The following is a 24,442-nucleotide window of genomic DNA, read 5'->3' on the forward strand; positions in this document are numbered from 1 at the left end:
AGGCGACTCTAGGGTTTTGCTCAGAGCCTAGGTCACGTCATACTGGGTGTAGAATCCTAAGTCGGTCAATCGTCTTAGGACCACGTGGCGTGGAGTTGGCTTTGGTAAAAGTTTTGGAGTCCCTTGGTAGAGAATAAAAAGTAAGAATACGGGTAGAGAGGGAGTAGAAGGTAGAGAAGTAGAGAGAGAGAAACCCTAACCCGTGTTACATACATGTGACTAGTAAGTAACGTGCCTTCTTATATATATATATATATATATATATATATATATATATATATATATATGGGACTAGTAAGTAACATGCCTTCTCATATACCTGTGACTTTTTTAAGTAACGTGCCTTCTCATATATATATGGGACTAGTAAGTAACGTACCTTCGTGTATATACATGTGACTAGTAAGTAACGGGCCTTCTCACATATATATATAGGACTAGTAAGTAACGTGCCATCTTATATACATGGGACGTTAGTAAGTATCGTGCCTTGTTATATATTTATTTATTTATTTATTTATTTATTTATTTATTTATTTATTTATTTATTTAAAGTATCTTCTTATGATCACAAGGCAAATATTGGTGAACATTCAAGGCGAACCAAAGCACATTTCGCGCCTGCACACTGCAGCCAATCACAGTGACCGTAACATTTCTAACAGGTGCCGCGACCAGTAAGTAAACGGCGCGCCAAGCAAGGATGCGCGCGCAGCTTGTGCCCCCATGTCCGCTTGCCAGAAATTTGCGGGAAAATTCATTATCGCATCTAGTCAGTCATATATATATATATATATATTTCCTATGTTTTGTTGCCGTTATGAAATCATAAGACACACATCCTATATGTTTGTTCAAGATGGGGAACGATGTAAATCAGATTTAAGGGAGGAAGGGGGACGGTAATTTAAGGCATGAAATTAATTTCAGGCTCATATTTCCGCCATCACGGCGAGTCCCGCGTGTCATATGGGACTCGCCATGACAATTATTATGACACGAGTGATATAATAAATTTTATTTTGTGGTGAGAGATTTCTAAGGTTAGAGTTATATATGAATACGATGTGTGTATGTGTAATAAGGCACCTCCCATGCATACACCACTCCTCACACCCATGCACACCTTACACCCTTATTAATCCTCATACACCCACATATGTATATATATACCTCCCACATCCATATACACCTCCCACACCCATATACACCTCCCACGCCCATATACACCTCCCACACCCATATACACCTCCCACACCCATATACACCTCCCACAACTATATACACCTCCCACAACCATATACACCTCCCACAACCATATACACCTCCCACAACCATATACACCTCCCACACCCATATACACCTCTCACACCCATGTACACCTCCCACACCCATATACACCTCTCACACCCATGTACACCTCCCACACCCATATACACCTCTCACACCCATATACACCTCTCACGCCCATATACACCTCCCACAACCATATACACCTCCCACACCCATATACACCTCTCACACCCATATACACCTCCCACACCCATATACACCTCCTACACCCATATACACCTCCCACACCCATATATACACCTCCCACACCCATATACTTCTCCCACATCCATATACACCTCCCACAACCATATACACCTCCTACACCCATATACACCTCCCACACCCATATATACACCTCCCACACCCATATACTTCTCCCACATCCATATACACCTCCCACAACCATATACACCTCCCACACCCATATACACCTCCCACACCCATATACACCTCTCACGCCCATATACACCTCCCACACCCATATATACACCTCCCACACCCATATACTTCTCCCACATCCATATACACCTCCCACAACCATATACACCTCCCACACCCATATACACCTCCCACACCCATATACACCTCTCACACCCATATACACCTCTCACGCCCATATACACCTCCCACAACCATATACACCTCCCACACCCATATACACCTCTCACACCCATATACACCTCTCACGCCCATATACACCTCCCACAACCATATACACCTCCCACACCCATATACACCTCCCACAACCATATACACCTCCCACACCCATATACACCTCCCACACCCATATACACCTCTCACACCCATATACACCTCCCACACCCATATACACCTCCTACACCCATATACACCTCCCACACCCATATATACACCTCCCACACCCATATACTTCTCCCACATCCATATACACCTCCCACAACCATATACACCTCCCACACCCATATACACCTCCCACACCCATATACACCTCCTACACCCATATACACCTCCCACACCTATATACACCTCCCACACCCATATACACCTCCCACATCCATATACACCTCCCACAACCATATACACCTTCCACACCCATATACACCTCCCACACCCATACACTCCTCCCATATCCATATACACCTCCCACAACCATATACACCTCCCACACCCATATACACCTCTCACACCCATATACACCTCCCACACCCATATACACCTCCTACACCCATATACACCTCCCACACCCATATATACACCTCCCACACCCATACACTCCTCCCATATCCATATACACCTCCCACAACCATATACACCTCCCACATCCATATACACCTCCCACACCCATATACACCTCCTACACCCATATACACCTCCCACACCCATATACACCTCCTACACCCATATACACCTCCCACAACCATATATACCTCCCACACACATATACACCTCCCACATCCATATACACCTCCCATACCCATATACACCTCCCATACATCCATATACACCTCCAACAGTCATATACACCTCCCACACACCCATATACACCTGCCACAAACCCATATACACCTCCAACACATATACACCTGCCACAAACCCATATACACCTCCAACACATATACACCTGCCACAAACCCATATACACCTCCAACACATATACACCTGCCACAAACCCATATACACCTCCAACACATATACACCTGCCACAAACCCATATACACCTCCAACACCTATGTACAACCCCCCCCCCCCTCGTACACATACAGTCCTCCCTCACTCATATACAACTCCCACACTACTGCACACCTTCACCTATATTCATCTATGCACACCTAGCATACCCATATACACCACACACATCCCTGCACACACCTCCCACACCCATATAATCACATGTTTGGCGGGAAATGTCTTGGGCGATAAGCCTAGTACACCGGGGAAGGCTGTTTTGGCGGGAAATAAAACGTGGCAACAATGGCGCCCAGCATAGGCTATTTTGTAATAAGAGTATTTATTTTAATGGAGGTGACTTTTTACAGTTATTATGTAAGTTAGGATAATGAACGTATATTTGACATTCTCAATAGGTGGAGAAGGCCTTTTGTAATGGAAATTGTATGCTTAAATTTTCTAGTTAGGCTAACGTAAGGGTCTATGCATTTTATCAGACATCTTTCCTACACATCTTTGATTACAGCCCAACCCATGCACCCACACTTGCATCACCCTCTCACTCCACCCGAATACCCACCTCATCCCTCACACATTACCCCTGCACCTAACCTTGCATTGCCCACTGACCCCAAATCACATAACTCTCTATCCCTGCAGCCCCCCTCCTCATTCATTCCGCATTTCACCACACTCGCATTAACCCCACTCATCCCATCCGCATTACTCCCTCACCCAACCCGCATTACCCCTTCACCCCATTGGAATTACCTCTTCACCTTTCCAGCATTAACCCCCCCCCCCTCACTTCTGCCTCAAATCACTTGCATTAGCCCCCCACCCACTTACCCTTTCCGCATTATCCTCTCACCCCTTCCGCATTTCTCCCCATTCCTTCCCCTTCCACGGCATTCCTTTTCCTGTTGTGGCAGCCCTTCCACGTATTGTGACATTCTTAACCCCCTGCCGTGATGTTCCTTCCTCTTGATGTGGCATGCCATCTTCCTGCTTTAGCAGTTCCTTATCATCTTGTGACATGCCTTCCGCGTGCTATAGCATGATTTTATTTTTCATGTGGCATGCTTTTGATGTACTGTGGTATACTTCCCATTTGATGTGACAAAAGATAAAAAAATATATATATAGGGCAATGTCTAGCGTACATAGAATGCAAGAAATGGATGTGGCCTAATCCTCTTTGGAAAAAAAAAACATGTTGGAGGATTTTAAACTTATTTTTTCTACTAGGAAATATTCCTGTCATGAAGCGAAGCAGTCGCGGAAATTGTGGCATTTATTAACAAGTTCATTATTATTGTCCCTTGCTAAATTAAATAAATAATAGGTTGCAGTTTCCTCAATTTATTATATGGGTCTGTAGCTATTCGTGCGCTAGAGATATCATGTTCATGGCTATCTACTCAGGCAATAAAGTGAGAAACATGGTTTTAGACTTAGATATGGCTCCATAGTTGGTTTCTAGGGCAAGTGGAGGGTTTTAGGTAGCTCTAAGCAGATTTTTGTTTGGTCGAGCTAGGAATGGATTTTGGTTGTGCTCTGGGACTATTTAGCTTAATGGTGGGGGTTGGATGAGATGTATACGTGCTAGGTTTATGGTTACACAACTGGTCGGGGTCCGGTTACACAACTGGTGGGGCTCAGGTTACACAACTGGTCGGGCTCCGGTTAATAACTGGTCGGGCTCCGGTTAAATAACTGGTCGGGCTCCGGTTAAGTAACTGGTCGGGCTCCGGGGGTGTCACCTGAGTTTTGGGTTGTGCATGGTCGGGCTTCCGTTCGTGCATGGTTGTGATCCAGAGGCTGTATGTTTGGTTCGTTCATGTTAGGCTTGCAGTTAGACAACTGGTTGGGCTCCGGTTACACAACTTGTCGGGTTCCGATTGCATTACTCCGGGGGTGTGACTTGTTGGGCTTTGAGTTGTGCATGGTTGTGCTCCGGTTCGTACATAGTTGTGCTCCTGTTCGTACATGGTTGTGCTCCAGTGGTTGTTTGTGTACTAGTGCTCCAGGTTTGTTTGCTAGGGCTTTGTTTCTTTGCAAGGGCTTTATGTTTGTTTGCTAGAAATTTGGGTTTCTTTTTTTGTGTATAGTTCAATTGTTTGATATGGCTCCATAGTGTGTTTCTAGGACAAGTGGAGGGTTTTAGGTAGCTCTAAGCAGATTTTTGTTTGGTCGAGCTAGGAATGGAGTTTGGTTGTGCTCTGGGACTGTTTAGCTTTATGGGGGTTGGATGAGATGTATACTTGCTAGGCTTATGGTTACACAACTGGTCGGGGTCTAGTTACACAACTGGTCAAGCTTCGGTTACACAACTGGTCGGGCTCCGGTTAAATAACTGGTCGGGCTCCGGTTAAATAACTGGTCGGGCTCCGGTTAAATAACTGGTCGGGCTCCGGGGGTGTCACTTGGGCTATGGGTTGTGCAAGGTCGGGCTTCCGTTCGTGCATGGTTGTGATCCAGAGGTTGTTTGTTTGGTTCGTTCATGCTAGGCTTGCGGTTAGACAACTGGTCGGGCTCCGGTTTCATAACTTGTCGGGTTCCGATTACATAACACCAGTGGTGTGACTTGTTGGGCTTTGGGTTGCACATGGTTGTGCTCCGGTTCGTACATGGTTGTGCTTCAGTGGTTGTTTGTGTACTAGTGCTTCAGGTTTGTTTGCTAGGGCTCTGTTTATATGTTTCCTAGAAATTCGGGTTTCTTTTTTTTTATATAGTTCAATTGTTTGATATGGCTCCATAGTTGGTTTCTAGGACAAGTGGAGGGTTTTATGTAAGGCTAAGGAGATTTTTGTTTGGTCGAGCTAGGAATTATGGAGTTTGGTTGTGTTCAGCTGGGTCTGTTTAGCTTTGTGGGGGTTGGATGAGATGTATACTTGCTAGGCTTAAGGTTGCACAACTGGTCGGGGTCCGGTTACACAACTAGTGGGGCTCAGGTTACACAACTGGTCGGGCTCCGGTTAATAACTGGTCTGGCTCCGGTTAAATAACTGGTCGGGCTCCGGTTAAATAACTGGTCGGGCTCCGGGGGTGTCAGCTGAGTTTTGGGTTGTGCATGGTCGGGCTTCCGTTCGTGCATGGTTGTGATCCAGAGGTTGTTTGTTTGGTTCGTTCATGTTAGGCTTGCAGTTAGACAACTGGTCGGGCTCCGGTTACACAACTGGTCAAGCTTCGGTTACACAACTGGTCGGTCTCCGGTTACACAACTTGTCAGGTTCCGATTGCATTACTCCGGGGGTGTGACTTGTTGGACTTTGAGTTGTGCATGGTTGTGTAGGGTTCGGTGTTCAATGAACGAAAAGGACATGAGCAGTTTAAATTGCGAACGCATACCAACGAATAACGCTAGTATCTATGTAACAAATTTATTGTCCTGTGGAGTTGATTTAACTTCCAGACACGTTTTGTTTAATAAATATTAAAGATTTAATGGCTGTTTATGAAAGATATTATATAAATACACATTCTACTTCTTAATATCACCAATTAAATTTGCGACAATTTGAGCCATGAAATGCGACGACTGGATCACTGTGTACAGGAGGCTGATATGGCAGCAAACACTCTCCAGGCGACCATATATCTTGGATAAGTCGCTCCACAAAATTGTCGCTTGGACCGTCGACTTCCTATGGCGTCACCTCTCACATATTTACGTCTCATTTCGTTATGAAATTAGATTATTTCAGAGTAAAAATAGGTTTGATCATGTTCTACGTGTAGCACCAACATTATAGTAAGTAAATATACCATATTTCTTCATTACTTACGTAATGCTAGGACGATTTGTGTAGTTTGGGCCGATTTGGGTAATTCTATGGACCGCATTGGGGAGCAGTTTGGGGTGACGGCAGAAGAGCCTTGTTGACTATTTTGGAAAGCCTAGAAATGTACATGGTAGTGAGTCTCTAGAAGCAGAACAGAGGCTTATGGTGATCACAAATATTGTATAAAGGGAATATATGTTCTTGCCTCGTGCTTCAAACTCGCACTGTATTTTGTGCTATGCCCTCAGCCAATTTTGGTACTTAAGACAAGCAACATCACCAGTATAATCAAGACTATACATTTTTATTGTAGTTACTATGTTGCAATCAAATTCTTCACCCACAGGGTCATAAACCCATGGAACTGCCTACCCTCCTTAGCCGTAAATGTAAAAAAAAAATACTTAACTTTTTAAGTACAACTGGTAAAGATCAAAGCATTTGGGGGTGATCTTCGACAAGTCGCCGGCTTCCTGTCGAAGTCCTCACCATTGTACCTTGTATATAACAAAGATAAAATACTGCATTCAAAAAAGAATTAATGAATTAAAAAATAAAATAAAATTTGTAAACAAAGCCGACCATAGAAAATGGGCAATTAGGAGCAGACGAGAACGGTGCTCTGTCGACCACAGTTGTTACTCCACAAAAACATTGGCGCATCCGATCCCTTGATCGTCGTTGCCCCCTAAATCAACACAACAAATACAACAACAAACCATTGTTTATTGTCTCGCTTTTAAACAGTACATCAATGTGTTTACGATTGTGTCGACCATCTTGGAGTGTCGAGTTAGTATTGAGAGTGAGAAGTATATCCTTGCATGCCTTTACTGCTGCTTGTGGTTGATGACATTGTGAGAGTGTTGGGTGTTGTAGTGCGACACAAGTGGCCCTCGAGGCCTTCCGTCACCTTAAACCAATGACACAAATGGTTGCCCGCGTTTCCTGTCACCTAATGGCTCTGTTCACCTAGCAATAGGTAGGTACCCAGGAGCTAGCTTTTTGTGTGGTTGCATCAGTAGTTCGACCTTCGAGGGACCTCAGTATAAGCGTAACGTATGTGTGTGTACATATATATATATATATATATATATATATATATATATATATATATATATATATATATATATATATATATATATATATATATACATATATATATATATATATATATATATACATATATATATATATATATATATATATATATATATATATATACATATATATACATATATATATATATATATATACATATATATATATATATATATATATATATATATATATATATATATATATATATATATATATATATATATATATATATATATATATATATATATATATGTCGTACCTAGTAGCCAGAACGCACTTCTCAGCCTACTATGCAAGGCCCGATTTGCCTAATAAGCCAAGTTTTCATGAATTAATTGGTTTTCGACTACCTAACCTACCTAACCTAACCTAACTTTTTCGGCTACCTAACCTAACCTATAAAGATAGGTTAGGTTAGGTAGGGTTGGTTAGGTTCGGTCATATATCTACGTTAATTTTAACTCCAATAAAAAAAATTGACCACATACATAATGAAATTATTAGCTTTATCATTTCATAAGAAAAAAATTATTGAAAATATATTAATTCAGGAAAACTTGGCTTATTAGGCAAATCGGGCCTTACATAGTAGGCCAAAAAGTGCGTTCTGGCTACTAGGTACGACATATATATATTTATATATATATATGTCATATATATATATTTATATATATATATATGTCATATATATATATAAACGACATATATATATATTTATATATATATATGTCGTACCTAGTAGCCAGAACGCACTTGTCAGCCTACTATGCAAGGCCCGATTTGCCTAATAAGCCAAGTTTTCCTGAAATAATATATTTTCTCTAAATTTTTTCTTATGAAATGATAAAGCTACCCATTTCATTATGTATGAGGTAAATTTTTTTTTATTGGAGTTAAAATTAACGTAGATATATGACCGAACCTAACCAACCCTACCTAACCTAATCTAACCTATCTTTATAGGTTAGGTTAGGTTAGGTAGTCGAAAAAGTTAGGTTAGGTCAGGTTAGGTAGGTTAGGTTGTCGAAAAACAATTAATTCATAAAAACTTGTCTTATTAAGCAAATAGGGCCTTGCATAGTAAGCTGAGAAGTGAGTTCTGGCTACTAGGTACGACATATATATATATATATATAACTGAAAATTCACACCCCAGAAGTGACTCGAACCCATACTGCCAGGAGCACTATGCAAGTGGTGTACAGGGCACCTTATCCACTCGACCATCACGACCGGACAAAAGCTGATGGTAGCCGAGGCCATTTCCCCATCAGCCCGCCGTCACTCTGATGGTAATCTTGGGCATAGTATTTTATCAAATCACCTCATTCTTTGGGGCACACGTGAGGAACACAAATGCGAATAAGCCTGAATGGTCCCCAGGCATACATGCAACTGAAAACCCACACCCCAGAAGTGATAGTCGAGTGGATAAGGTGCCCTGTACACCAGTTGCAAAATGCTCCTGGCAGTATGGGTTCGAGTCACTTCTGGGGTGTGAGTTTTCAGTTGCATGTATGCCTGGGGACCATTCAGGCTTGTTCGCATATATGTATGTATGTATATAAAGGGAAATGAGTACCACCTCTGGCTGGAAGAAGAGGGGACCCTTAGCCTCGCAGGAAACCGCACATAACGCATTAGAGGGAATGTTTAGGACCCCTCAAACATTGTTTCTGTGTGCTTTTCTCCTACCACCCCCTTCCTTTTGTTTATTTTTTTTTGCTTTATTGTGTATTTAAAGGTTACAAGATATACATTGGTTGATACAAAAAATGCCTAAAGGTTATGGATCTCTTGAAGCTCCTCCGCTTCTGGACAGGAACCGAAGATGCAGCAGGCATTTCCCCTCTGGATTGCCACACTGAGGCGCTGAAACAAAAAACTGGGAGCCCTTGGGTCTCTGGTGACGTCAATGAGCTTGGAGTCCAATTCCTTGAGAAATTCCAAGGCACTCTTGCCCCAGGGGCCATGTGTCTCAGATGCTATGGGAACAAAGAGGTATTGGCCTTCCAGTTGCCTGTACTTGAGTGATTTTGCTGTTTCCCTGTGGTTGGCCGCCCCACCTGCTTGATCAGCACCGAAGTGTACATAGGTGTCAGCCAGGGTGGATACACATGTATGACCCCACACCAACAGTTTGCCCATTTTCCAGGGGTATATAATGATACCATCAGGGCGAAGTGCGTGGTCATTCGGGTGGTGGGCTCCTAGGATGTGAGGTTCTCTCTCCGCTGGGCACCGAGCTGAGACGAGGCTTCTCTTGATGATGTCATTGACCTCGTTGTGTCTTGCATGCCAGCCCTTTGTGCTTCCGCAATGCAACCCATGCAGTCCATATTGGTCTGCTTCCACCCTGTTGCAAATACACTTGTATTCAGTGTGAATTGGGGCACCAAGGCAGAGGGCCACTGCTACATGAAGGGATTCTGGATCTAGGCACGTGCCCAATGCCGACATGGGTACTGCCAGGATGAATTATATATATATGTCGTACCTAGTAGCCAGAACTCACTTCTCAGCCTACTATGCAAGGCCCGATTTGCCTAATAAGCCAAGTTTTCCTGAATTAATATATTTTCTCTAATTTTTTTCTTATGAAATGATAAAGCTACCCATTTCATTATGTATGAGGTCAATTTTTTTTTATTGGAGTTAAAATTAACGAAGATATATGACCGAACCTAACCAACCCTACCTAACCTAACCTAACCTATCTTTATAGGTTAGGTAACAGAAAAAGTTAGGTTAGGTTAGGTTAGGTAGGTTAGGTAGTCGAAAAACAATTAATTCATGAAAACTTGGCTTATTAGGCAAATTGGGCCTTGCATAGTAGGCTGAGAAGTGCGTTCTGGCTACTAGGTACGACATATATATATAATTCCTCCTGGCAGTACCCATGTCGGCATTGGGCACGTGCCTAGATCCAGAATATATATATATATATATATATATATATATATATATATATATATATATATATATATATATATATATATATATATATATATAAGCCTATACTTGCATAAACCACAAGTGAAGATAAACAATCTTTGGACAACACCCACCAGTGGGACTCGAACCCAGAAAGCACAACTACCTTCCAGTAGCTGGCATAACTAGTATGCTTTAACCCACTACGCCATCAGACCTTACAAAAGAAGTAGATAGTTCGAGATATATATATCTCAAACATCTCTACCTCCCGAAGGCACCAGATGAGTGAGGGGTCAATCTGCAATTTTCATCAAGCCACTGTCAATGTGAGAGAACTCGTGTCCAGCTTATAAGCCTATACTTGCATAAACCACAAGTGAAGATAAACAATCTTTGGACAACACCCACCAGTGGGACTCGAACCCAGAAAGCACAACTACCTTCCAGTAGCTGGCATAACTAGTATGCTTTAACCCACTACGCCATCAGACCTTACAAAAGAAGTAGATAGTTCGAGATATATATATCTCAAACATCTCTACCTCCCGAAGGCACCAGATGAGTGAGGGGTCAATCTGCAATTTTCATCAAGCCACTGTCAATGTGAGAGAACTCGTGTCCAGCTTATAAGCCTATACTTGCATAAACCACAAGTGAAGATAAACAATCTTTGGACAACACCCACCAGTGGGACTCGAACCCAGAAAGCACAACTACCTTCCAGTAGCTGGCATAACTAGTATGCTTTAACCCACTACGCCATCAGACCTTACAAAAGAAGTAGATAGTTCGAGATATATATATCTCAAACATCTCTACCTCCCGAAGGCACCAGATGAGTGAGGGGTCAATCTGCAATTTTCATCAAGCCACTGTCAATGTGAGAGAACTCGTGTCCAGCTTATAAGCCTATACTTGCATAAACCACAAGTGAAGATAAACAATCTTTGGACAACACCCACCAGTGGGACTCGAACCCAGAAAGCACAACTACCTTCCAGTAGCTGGCATAACTAGTATGCTTTAACCCACTACGCCATCAGACCTTACAAAAGAAGTAGATAGTTCGAGATATATATATCTCAAACATCTCTACCTCCCGAAGGCACCAGATGAGTGAGGGGTCAATCTGCAATTTTCATCAAGCCACTGTCAATGTGAGAGAACTCGTGTCCAGCTTATAAGCCTATACTTGCATAAACCACAAGTGAAGATAAACAATCTTTGGACAACACCCACCAGTGGGACTCGAACCCAGAAAGCACAACTACCTTCCAGTAGCTGGCATAACTAGTATGCTTTAACCCACTACGCCATCAGACCTTACAAAAGAAGTAGATAGTTCGAGATATATATATCTCAAACATCTCTACCTCCCGAAGGCACCAGATGAGTGAGGGGTCAATCTGCAATTTTCATCAAGCCACTGTCAATGTGAGAGAACTCGTGTCCAGCTTATAAGCCTATACTTGCATAAACCACAAGTGAAGATAAACAATCTTTGGACAACACCCACCAGTGGGACTCGAACCCAGAAAGCACAACTACCTTCCAGTAGCTGGCATAACTAGTATGCTTTAACCCACTACGCCATCAGACCTTACAAAAGAAGTAGATAGTTCGAGATATATATATCTCAAACATCTCTACCTCCCGAAGGCACCAGATGAGTGAGGGGTCAATCTGCAATTTTCATCAAGCCACTGTCAATGTGAGAGAACTCGTGTCCAGCTTATAAGCCTATACTTGCATAAACCACAAGTGAAGATAAACAATCTTTGGACAACACCCACCAGTGGGACTCGAACCCAGAAAGCACAACTACCTTCCAGTAGCTGGCATAACTAGTATGCTTTAACCCACTACGCCATCAGACCTTACAAAAGAAGTAGATAGTTCGAGATATATATATCTCAAACATCTCTACCTCCCGAAGGCACCAGATGAGTGAGGGGTCAATCTGCAATTTTCATCAAGCCACTGTCAATGTGAGAGAACTCGTGTCCAGCTTATAAGCCTATACTTGCATAAACCACAAGTGAAGATAAACAATCTTTGGACAACACCCACCAGTGGGACTCGAACCCAGAAAGCACAACTACCTTCCAGTAGCTGGCATAACTAGTAGTAGTGAAGATAAACATTGACAGTCATCTCACATTGACAGTGGCTTGATGAAAATTGCAGATTGACCCCTCACTCATCTGGTGCCTTCGGGAGGTAGAGATGTTTGAGATATATATATCTCGAACTATCTACTTCTTTTGTAAGGTCTGATGGCGTAGTGGGTTAAAGCATACTAGTTATGCCAGCTACTGGAAGGTAGTTGTGCTTTCTGGGTTCGAGTCCCACTGGTGGGTGTTGTCCAAAGATTGTTTATCTTCACTTGTGGTTTATGCAAGTATAGGCTTATAAGCTGGACACGAGTTCTCTCACATTGACAGTGGCTTGATGAAAATTGCAGATTGACCCCTCACTCATCTGGTGCCTTCGGGAGGTAGAGATGTTTGAGATATATATATCTCGAACTATCTACTTCTTTTGTAAGGTCTGATGGCGTAGTGGGTTAAAGCATACTAGTTATGCCAGCTACTGGAAGGTAGTTGTGCTTTCTGGGTTCGAGTCCCACTGGTGGGTGTTGTCCAAAGATTGTTTATCTTCACTTGTGGTTTATGCAAGTATAGGCTTATAAGCTGGACACGAGTTCTCTCACATTGACAGTGGCTTGATGAAAATTGCAGATTGACCCCTCACTCATCTGGTGCCTTCGGGAGGTAGAGATGTTTGAGATATATATATCTCGAACTATCTACTTCTTTTGTAAGGTCTGATGGCGTAGTGGGTTAAAGCATACTAGTTATGCCAGCTACTGGAAGGTAGTTGTGCTTTCTGGGTTCGAGTCCCACTGGTGGGTGTTGTCCAAAGATTGTTTATCTTCACTTGTGGTTTATGCAAGTATAGGCTTATAAGCTGGACACGAGTTCTCTCACATTGACAGTGGCTTGATGAAAATTGCAGATTGACCCCTCACTCATCTGGTGCCTTCGGGAGGTAGAGATGTTTGAGATATATATATCTCGAACTATCTACTTCTTTTGTAAGGTCTGATGGCGTAGTGGGTTAAAGCATACTAGTTATGCCAGCTACTGGAAGGTAGTTGTGCTTTCTGGGTTCGAGTCCCACTGGTGGGTGTTGTCCAAAGATTGTTTATCTTCACTTGTGGTTTATGCAAGTATAGGCTTATAAGCTGGACACGAGTTCTCTCACATTGACAGTGGCTTGATGAAAATTGCAGATTGACCCCTCACTCATCTGGTGCCTTCGGGAGGTAAGAGATGTTTGAGATATATATATCTCGAACTATCTACTTCTTTTGTAAGGTCTGATGGCGTAGTGGGTTAAAGCATACTAGTTATGCCAGCTACTGGAAGGTAGTTGTGCTTTCTGGGTTCGAGTCCCACTGGTGGGTGTTGTCCAAAGATTGTTTATCTTCACTTGTGGTTTATGCAAGTATAGGCTTATAAGCTGGACACGAGTTCTCTCACATTGACAGTGGCTTGATGAAAATTGCAGATTGACCCCTCACTCATCTGGTGCCTTCGGGAGGTAGAGATGTTTGAGATATATATATCTCGAACTATCTACTTCTTTTGTAAGGTCTGATGGCGTAGTGGGTTAAAGCATACTAGTTATGCCAGCTACTGGAAGGTAGTTGTGCTTTCTGGGTTCGAGTCCCACTGGTGGGTGTTGTCCAAAGATTGTTTATCTTCACTTGTGGTTTATGCAAGTATAGGCTTATAAGCTGGACACGAGTTCTCTCACATTGACAGTGGCTTGATGAAAATTGCAGATTGACCCCTCACTCATCTGGTGCCTTCGGGAGGTAGAGATGTTTGAGATATATATATCTCGAACTATCTACTTCTTTTGTAAGGTCTGATGGCGTAGTGGGTTAAAGCATACTAGTTATGCCAGCTACTGGAAGGTAGTTGTGCTTTCTGGGTTCGAGTCCCACTGGTGGGTGTTGTCCAAAGATTGTTTATCTTCACTTGTGGTTTATGCAAGTATAGGCTTATAAGCTGGACACGAGTTCTCTCACATTGACAGTGGCTTGATGAAAATTGCAGATTGACCCCTCACTCATCTGGTGCCTTCGGGAGGTAGAGATGTTTGAGATATATATATCTCGAACTATCTACTTCTTTTGTAAGGTCTGATGGCGTAGTGGGTTAAAGCATACTAGTTATGCCAGCTACTGGAAGGTAGTTGTGCTTTCTGGGTTCGAGTCCCACTGGTGGGTGTTGTCCAAAGATTGTTTATCTTCACTTGTGGTTTATGCAAGTATAGGCTTATAAGCTGGACACGAGTTCTCTCACATTGACAGTGGCTTGATGAAAATTGCAGATTGACCCCTCACTCATCTGGTGCCTTCGGGAGGTAGAGATGTTTGAGATATATATATCTCGAACTATCTACTTCTTTTGTAAGGTCTGATGGCGTAGTGGGTTAAAGCATACTAGTTATGCCAGCTACTGGAAGGTAGTTGTGCTTTCTGGGTTCGAGTCCCACTGGTGGGTGTTGTCCAAAGATTGTTTATCTTCACTTGTGGTTTATGCAAGTATAGGCTTATAAGCTGGACACGAGTTCTCTCACATTGACAGTGGCTTGATGAAAATTGCAGATTGACCCCTCACTCATCTGGTGCCTTCGGGAGGTAGAGATGTTTGAGATATATATATCTCGAACTATCTACTTCTTTTGTAAGGTCTGATGGCGTAGTGGGTTAAAGCATACTAGTTATGCCAGCTACTGGAAGGTAGTTGTGCTTTCTGGGTTCGAGTCCCACTGGTGGGTGTTGTCCAAAGATTGTTTATCTTCACTTGTGGTTTATGCAAGTATAGGCTTATAAGCTGGACACGAGTTCTCTCACATTGACAGTGGCTTGATGAAAATTGCAGATTGACCCCTCACTCATCTGGTGCCTTCGGGAGGTAGAGATGTTTGAGATATATATATCTCGAACTATCTACTTCTTTTGTAAGGTCTGATGGCGTAGTGGGTTAAAGCATACTAGTTATGCCAGCTACTGGAAGGTAGTTGTGCTTTCTGGGTTCGAGTCCCACTGGTGGGTGTTGTCCAAAGATTGTTTATCTTCACTTGTGGTTTATGCAAGTATAGGCTTATAAGCTGGACACGAGTTCTCTCACATTGACAGTGGCTTGATGAAAATTGCAGATTGACCCCTCACTCATCTGGTGCCTTCGGGAGGTAGAGATGTTTGAGATATATATATCTCGAACTATCTACTTCTTTTGTAAGGTCTGATGGCGTAGTGGGTTAAAGCATACTAGTTATGCCAGCTACTGGAAGGTAGTTGTGCTTTCTGGGTTCGAGTCCCACTGGTGGGTGTTGTCCAAAGATTGTTTATCTTCACTTGTGGTTTATGCAAGTATAGGCTTATAAGCTGGACACGAGTTCTCTCACATTGACAGTGGCTTGATGAAAATTGCAGATTGACCCCTCACTCATCTGGTGCCTTCGGGAGGTAGAGATGTTTGAGATATATATATCTCGAACTATCTACTTCTTTTGTAAGGTCTGATGGCGTAGTGGGTTAAAGCATACTAGTTATGCCAGCTACTGGAAGGTAGTTGTGCTTTCTGGGTTCGAGTCCCACTGGTGGGTGTTGTCCAAAGATTGTTTATCTTCACTTGTGGTTTATGCAAGTATAGGCTTATAAGCTGGACACGAGTTCTCTCACATTGACAGTGGCTTGATGAAAATTGCAGATTGACCCCTCACTCATCTGGTGCCTTCGGGAGGTAGAGATGTTTGAGATATATATATCTCGAACTATCTACTTCTTTTGTAAGGTCTGATGGCGTAGTGGGTTAAAGCATACTAGTTATGCCAGCTACTGGAAGGTAGTTGTGCTTTCTGGGTTCGAGTCCCACTGGTGGGTGTTGTCCAAAGATTGTTTATCTTCACTTGTGGTTTATGCAAGTATAGGCTTATAAGCTGGACACGAGTTCTCTCACATTGACAGTGGCTTGATGAAAATTGCAGATTGACCCCTCACTCATCTGGTGCCTTCGGGAGGTAGAGATGTTTGAGATATATATATCTCGAACTATCTACTTCTTTTGTAAGGTCTGATGGCGTAGTGGGTTAAAGCATACTAGTTATGCCAGCTACTGGAAGGTAGTTGTGCTTTCTGGGTTCGAGTCCCACTGGTGGGTGTTGTCCAAAGATTGTTTATCTTCACTTGTGGTTTATGCAAGTATAGGCTTATAAGCTGGACACGAGTTCTCTCACATTGACAGTGGCTTGATGAAAATTGCAGATTGACCCCTCACTCATCTGGTGCCTTCGGGAGGTAGAGATGTTTGAGATATATATATCTCGAACTATCTACTTCTTTTGTAAGGTCTGATGGCGTAGTGGGTTAAAGCATACTAGTTATGCCAGCTACTGGAAGGTAGTTGTGCTTTCTGGGTTCGAGTCCCACTGGTGGGTGTTGTCCAAAGATTGTTTATCTTCACTTGTGGTTTATGCAAGTATAGGCTTATAAGCTGGACACGAGTTCTCTCACATTGACAGTGGCTTGATGAAAATTGCAGATTGACCCCTCACTCATCTGGTGCCTTCGGGAGGTAGAGATGTTTGAGATATATATATCTCGAACTATCTACTTCTTTTGTAAGGTCTGATGGCGTAGTGGGTTAAAGCATACTAGTTATGCCAGCTACTGGAAGGTAGTTGTGCTTTCTGGGTTCGAGTCCCACTGGTGGGTGTTGTCCAAAGATTGTTTATCTTCACTTGTGGTTTATGCAAGTATAGGCTTATAAGCTGGACACGAGTTCTCTCACATTGACAGTGGCTTGATGAAAATTGCAGATTGACCCCTCACTCATCTGGTGCCTTCGGGAGGTAGAGATGTTTGAGATATATATATCTCGAACTATCTACTTCTTTTGTAAGGTCTGATGGCGTAGTGGGTTAAAGCATACTAGTTATGCCAGCTACTGGAAGGTAGTTGTGCTTTCTGGGTTCGAGTCCCACTGGTGGGTGTTGTCCAAAGATTGTTTATCTTCACTTGTGGTTTATGCAAGTATAGGCTTATAAGCTGGACACGAGTTCTCTCACATTGACAGTGGCTTGATGAAAATTGCAGATTGACCCCTCACTCATCTGGTGCCTTCGGGAGGTAGAGATGTTTGAGATATATATATCTCGAACTATCTACTTCTTTTGTAAGGTCTGATGGCGTAGTGGGTTAAAGCATACTAGTTATGCCAGCTACTGGAAGGTAGTTGTGCTTTCTGGGTTCGAGTCCCACTGGTGGGTGTTGTCCAAAGATTGTTTATCTTCACTTGTGGTTTATGCAAGTATAGGCTTATAAGCTGGACACGAGTTCTCTCACATTGACAGTGGCTTGATGAAAATTGCAGATTGACCCCTCACTCATCTGGTGCCTTCGGGAGGTAGAGATGTTTGAGATATATATATCTCGAACTATCTACTTCTTTTGTAAGGTCTGATGGCGTAGTGGGTTAAAGCATACTAGTTATGCCAGCTACTGGAAGGTAGTTGTGCTTTCTGGGTTCGAGTCCCACTGGTGGGTGTTGTCCAAAGATTGTTTATCTTCACTTGTGGTTTATGCAAGTATAGGCTTATAAGCTGGACACGAGTTCTCTCACATTGACAGTGGCTTGATGAAAATTGCAGATTGACCCCTCACTCATCTGGTGCCTTCGGGAGGTAGAGATGTTTGAGATATATATATCTCGAACTATCTACTTCTTTTGTAAGGTCTGATGGCGTAGTGGGTTAAAGCATACTAGTTATGCCAGCTACTGGAAGGTAGTTGTGCTTTCTGGGTTCGAGTCCCACTGGTGGGTGTTGTCCAAAGATTATATATATATATATATATATATATATATATATACATATATATACACAACCAAATGGGTCTCTCTCGCAGGACCAGCACCCCAACCACCGCCTTCTGAAGCCCATAAGCAATCCAGCTGGGATCGCCCCATTGCCGACCAAGAAGCTGCAACTTTGCTAGAAGCTGCGACGACACCACATGACACTGCCCGACTTAGAGCTGTAGCAGCTCCCCATGCAGGTGATTTCCTATTAGCAACCCCAATGTCAGCAACCGGCACCCGTCTCACACCGCAGGCCCTCCGAATTGCCGTGGCTCTCCGCCTAGCTGCCCCAATCCACACCGAATACAGGCGTATTTGCGGCGAGGCAGAGGCCGACAGATACGGACGGCATGGCCTTCTTTGCCAAAGGACGGGAGGATGGCATGCAAGACACGGCGAGGTTAATGACATTATTAAGAGGAGCCTTACCACAGCCGGTTGTCCAGCAGAGAGAGAGCCCCGTTACCTAATGTCCCGCAACTCTGATGAGCCTGTCGGTCGCCCAGACGGAATTACGGTGAACCCCTGGAAGAATGGTAGACAGTTGGTGTGGGACTACACTTGCGTTTCAACTTTGGCCAGTACCTATGTTGACTTCAGTGCTACACAAGCAGGAGGAGCTGCCAATCACCGGGAAGCGGCCAAGTCACGTAAATACAGAGACCTTGAGCACCACTACAATTTTGTCCCCATTGCCTCAGAGACACTTGGTGCCTGGGGTAAAAGTGCTGCTAGCTTTTTAAAGGAGTTGGGGTCTAAGCTAATCGAAACAACTAGAGACCCTAGAGCTGCCAGTTTTCTTTTTCAGCGCCTTAGTGTGGCAATCCAGAGAGGAAATGCTCACTGCATCCATGGTTCCTGCCCGCCATCTGAGGAGCTGGAGGAGCTATTCAACTTGTGACAAGCAGCCTTGTACCCTGTATGTAATCAATATTGTAACTTTTTTTTGTGTAATGACATTTTCAAATAAAGTTAGATAAATATACACACTTAACAAAAGAATAGGGGTGGTAGGAGAAGAAAATATCAAAGTGTTCAGTGAGGATCCACAAGGTCTTCTCTGAGTACTCTTTATTTTCTTCTCCGAGGCTATGGGTCCCTACATTTGCACCAGAGGTGGTACCCCTTCTAGGTTAAAAAAAAAAAAAAAAAAAAAAATATATATATATATATATATATATATATATATATATATATATATATATATATATATATATATATATATATATATATATATATATTATATAATATATATATATATATATATATTATAATATATATATATATATATATATTATATAATATATATATATATATATATTATATATAATATATATATATATATATATATTATATAATATATATATATATATATATATATATATATATATATATTATATAATATATATATATATTATATAATATATACATTATATATACATATTATATATAGGGCACCGTGGTCTTTGATGGCCTAACATCAGACGCCTTTGACATCCGAAGTGGAGTAAAGCAGGGCTGCGTCCTGGCTCCAACTCTATTCGGGATTTTCTCTTTCAGTATGCCTATTTGACCTCTGCTTTTCCCCTTTCTCTTACTAAAAATATCCCCCTTATATGTATGGAAATTGCTATTTGTATATCATCATTTGGGTCACTGGGGCTTACCCAGAAATTGGGGTTTCATTATATCCATGCTTTTTTTTTTATGACAATCTCATATAATTTTTTCAATATACAGTAACATTGTTTTTGCCTGTGTATATACTGCATTGTTTGTTCATTTTATTTCAGATATGCTATTCCTTGCAAGATTACCACAGAAATGCCTGTTGGGATATTCTTTACCATGCCGTATTCATGGAGAGCTTTGGACACTGAGCTCTTTCAGAAGAATTGAACAGAGTATTAAAGTGAACAGTGGAAAAATGAAACCATGTTACTTCAATTCACTTTTATTCAATAGAAAACATTGTAATATTGAAGTGCTTGATGACAGTGAGTTAGAATTGTCTCACCACCCAGGAACACTATCCTTAAAATTAGATAAGAATAAAAGTGACTGGAATGTAAATGCCAAATATAATAATGACAATGGCACCAAAGACCTTAGAAAAGCATTCAAGATAGAACTGAGAAAAAAGAAAGCCGTTCGTCGACAGTATGTTTTAGATCACAATGCAGCACAAACACTTGTGACACATTTAAATAAAGATTTAGAGGAAACAGATATCATTGTGGAGTCCTCTCCTGGTCCTGGTGTTCTGACAAATGCCCTTTTGACACGAACAAATAATAACATAATTGCCTATGAACCACATGATGCCTTTAGAACCAATCTTGAGATTTCACTACTTCCTCAGTATTCTTCACGTTTACAAATCCATAGTTTGGATCTTGAAAAGTTTTATTCATATTATATTAGTGACAGAAAAGCCCCAGAGAAAAATGTATTACACGAACTCATGTATCCTATAACTACAAAAGGAAATGGGGAAATATCTCCTGTAAAAATTGTAGGGTCCATTGTATATTTGAAATTCTTCATTCGATTGGTATTAAGTTTTGCTTTTCAGTGCTGTTTTTATGAAAAAATTTGGCCAGTTTTATATTTATATATACCTCATACAATTTTTAAAAGACTTACATCAGATGTGAAGAACTTTAAAGGCAGCAGCATTAGCATTTTGTTTAGATTCTATTTCAATCTGGAGTATCTGGATGTGGCATACAAGAATGGGTTTTACCTTCCTTTCACTCAAGATTCAAGAGACAGATCGAAGGAAGCCAATTGCTTGTGTCTGGTCAAGATATCGCCCAACAAAAATCTGTTCAAGAAGGTAAGTGCAGTACAATAATTGTTGCTGAGCATGCTGCCACTTTATGTGGCTTTCCTGAGTGCATGGCATCAGGGGTGTATCTACAGAAAATACCGTGTATGGAAAGCACTGAAGTTGCATGTCCAAACATCTGACACCCATCTTTTCGATAACTTTATCATAATACTGTATCACCTCAAACATACAAGTCAAGCTTATTAATCATTTCATTAATAAATTGTGGCACTACATGAGCATTACAACTGCACCTTCCTTGATTTCACTGATGCATATTGGTCTATGATTTTGAAGTCGGTTCCTTCTGTTCCTTTCTACACTCAGCAGAGCAATTATTACAGGCAGACTTGACCCATGGAGGTTCTCAAATGTGAAGGTATTAGTTTCAACTGGGTGAATGATCTCTGACAGCTGGTGATGGAAACTTCTATGGCTAGCATTACCTGAATAGCAATGAGAAGACACGCATCTCCATGCTGAATATGAAGTATTCAGTATGGAGTATGCATACTCCATGCATGCTCCATGCATGCTCCTCTGTTCTTTATATTTTCATGTTGGCTCAACTTGATAGCAACATTCTGCAATCCTAAATTTCTATATATAGCTGCTGTCAGTCAATATCAGATCTGTACAATTCACCCAAATATTCTTTAGGATGTTACTGTTGGCTCTGTAACAAAGTCCCTCAACATCAAAAAGGAGCCCTAATGTAATTGGTGGCCTCGTTGTGCGCTAAATCTAATTTTCCTGGTTCCCTGTTCCAGGTTCCAGGGCTAATGTTTTTTGAGTCGTCCTAAGTGTTAATAAGGGTAGGAGGGTAGACAGCCAGCCGGCTGTCTACCCACCTTCCCATGACGTCTGTAAGTTTACCGGTCTCTCAGCTGTGTTTGCCAATACTGTATGTCTTGGGCTGATATTTGGGAGCGGGGGTTTTAATGGTCGAATAAGGTCCTGGTAGCTGGGTATCTTATGAATGGTCCTGGTACCTGTATGCATTGGGCTATGTGTTGTAACCCGTAGTTTACAGACACATACTTGTGTCTGTTGTAATACCTAATATTCTACTTTGTTATAATACCTGCAGTGAACCTTCCTCCCTGGTAAGTACCTTTTTGTTTCCTTCATAGGTAGGTTGCTTCAGGGAGCCATAGCTTCCTCCAGAAAACCAGTGTTGAATGTAATGAGATGCTAATTTCTGAGTGAGCTCCAGTGACACCCTAATACCCTTCCTCCTCTAGGAAGTCGAGGGTGGTTTTCCATCATAGAACTGAGGGCAGAGCAGCTGGCTGACCCAGTCTGCCTCCCTCCTCCCCCCAGGTGAGGGGGGGGAGGGGGAAATGGGGTGAATGAATTTGCTCGAGTTTCATGAATTTTCAATTATTTGTTTACACTGTTGAAGTTCTTTTGGCGATTTTGAGGTATCAATCTTTCCTCAAAACCGGCAGTGGTATGTTTTTCTTGCTGAAATTTACTGACAATTTTATTATAGTATCACTGCTCTTTCTCTGCCTCTTTAGAGGGAACCAAGTTTTTGGGCCAAGTCCCAGCCTACTGGGAAGCTTGTGCTTCCCAGTACACTGAAAAGAACTCTGATGGCACCTAGTAGTTTGACTCTATATCATTATTGTAGCTTCATGGAGCCACTGGGGTTCATCCAGAAATTGGTGTTTCATTACATTCATCACTGATTTCTTGAGAAAAACCATAGCTGTAATTATATGGGATGAGTATGACTGAAAGGAGTAAGTGAATGAAATGTGGAGTGATTTGTATCAAGTATAATAAACTTAGGTGGTATGGACATGTAAGTAGGACGAATGAGAAATATTTTATGAGAAGTGTGTACACTTCCGTCAGTACTGTACAGAGATCACATGGTAAAGGCAGATATTTAGCCTATGCAAGACTTTTCAGGTATATTATGAGGACTTATAAACTTGTAATTCAGGCTAGGAAAAGATACAGCATAATGTATGATCATAATCTTAAGAGCCATGGGTTTGCTATACACTGTTGATATATCACTGTAGACTTACACGAGTTGCAGCCTTATATTATGCTTTCACTCAGAACTTCTATTAATTTATGCTTTTTATGCCAGGTGCCAAAGAAAGAGTTGGAGAGATTTCACTACTTTATGAACACAATGTGTCGTATCAAGAAGAACGACACACTTCTTATGTGCTTGGAGAGGTGGATACCTGGTTGTGGACCACAGCTTATTAAGGTAAATTTTCTTAATGTTAGTTGCAAATTATTCAGTTTTCTGGAAAGGCTCCTTTGTGGCTCTGTTGCTCCAACCAACTCAAATCAAACCAAGCCCTTGTGAATCATCGTAAGCCTACTGGAGACCAGAGGCCAAACCTTGACCCTCTATAAAACATGGGGAACTGAGGACTCTAGGTCACTCAGACCAAGAATTAAATTGACCAGATAGATAGTGAAACAAAACAGATAGTAGTAATTTAAAACAACACCCAAAATGAGATGCTGAAATGATCGACTCTGTCATTAGGTGGTTCACTCCCATAATGACAGCTGGCCACCAAAAGATGATTGCACATCAAGTTACTGGATTCACCCAGCAAACTTGTCAGTCATTAAGTCTGGTGGGACTTGTCAACAGTCGCTCTAAGTTCTCGTTCTGTTGGCACTTTTCAAGTCCCAATTTTTCAGATAAGTGAAGGCAATCCTTTGGACTCTGTTCTGTGGGTGCCATTTACTTTTGTATTCAGTCTGTATTTTAGTATTTGATTTAGGTTTGTGTATTACTGTGCCTCACTTCTTGTGTGGAGTCTGATTAACTTCACGTCAAGTTGCATGTGTTTGGAGTTGACTTCTCTAGGTGCTTGCTGGTGTTG

At 41.9% G+C, this 24,442-nt stretch overlaps 1 protein-coding gene across 3 annotated transcripts in view; it reads left to right on the forward strand.

The window, feature by feature from the left end:
• The window catches only part of mtTFB2 (mitochondrial transcription factor B2), a 28,571-nt gene that overhangs the window by 410 nt on the left and 3,719 nt on the right, over positions 1–24,442 (forward strand). Inside the window, exons 1-3 of one of the 3 annotated variants that reach the window (XM_045736833.2) lie at positions 7,361–7,749; positions 20,536–21,581; positions 23,683–23,808. In XM_045736833.2, the coding sequence (XP_045592789.1) occupies positions 20,538–21,581; positions 23,683–23,808 (1,170 nt within the window). In that variant the 5' untranslated portion in view covers positions 7,361–7,749; positions 20,536–20,537. Of the gene's footprint in view, positions 1–7,360; positions 7,750–20,535; positions 21,582–23,682; positions 23,809–24,442 lie in introns of those variants that run through there. The other 2 variants (XM_045736834.2, XM_069326518.1) reach the window with 2 other exon arrangements.

This window comes from Procambarus clarkii, chromosome 18 (genome assembly GCF_040958095.1).
Source record: "Procambarus clarkii isolate CNS0578487 chromosome 18, FALCON_Pclarkii_2.0, whole genome shotgun sequence".
In the NCBI taxonomy this organism is placed as follows: domain Eukaryota; kingdom Metazoa; phylum Arthropoda; class Malacostraca; order Decapoda; family Cambaridae; genus Procambarus; species Procambarus clarkii.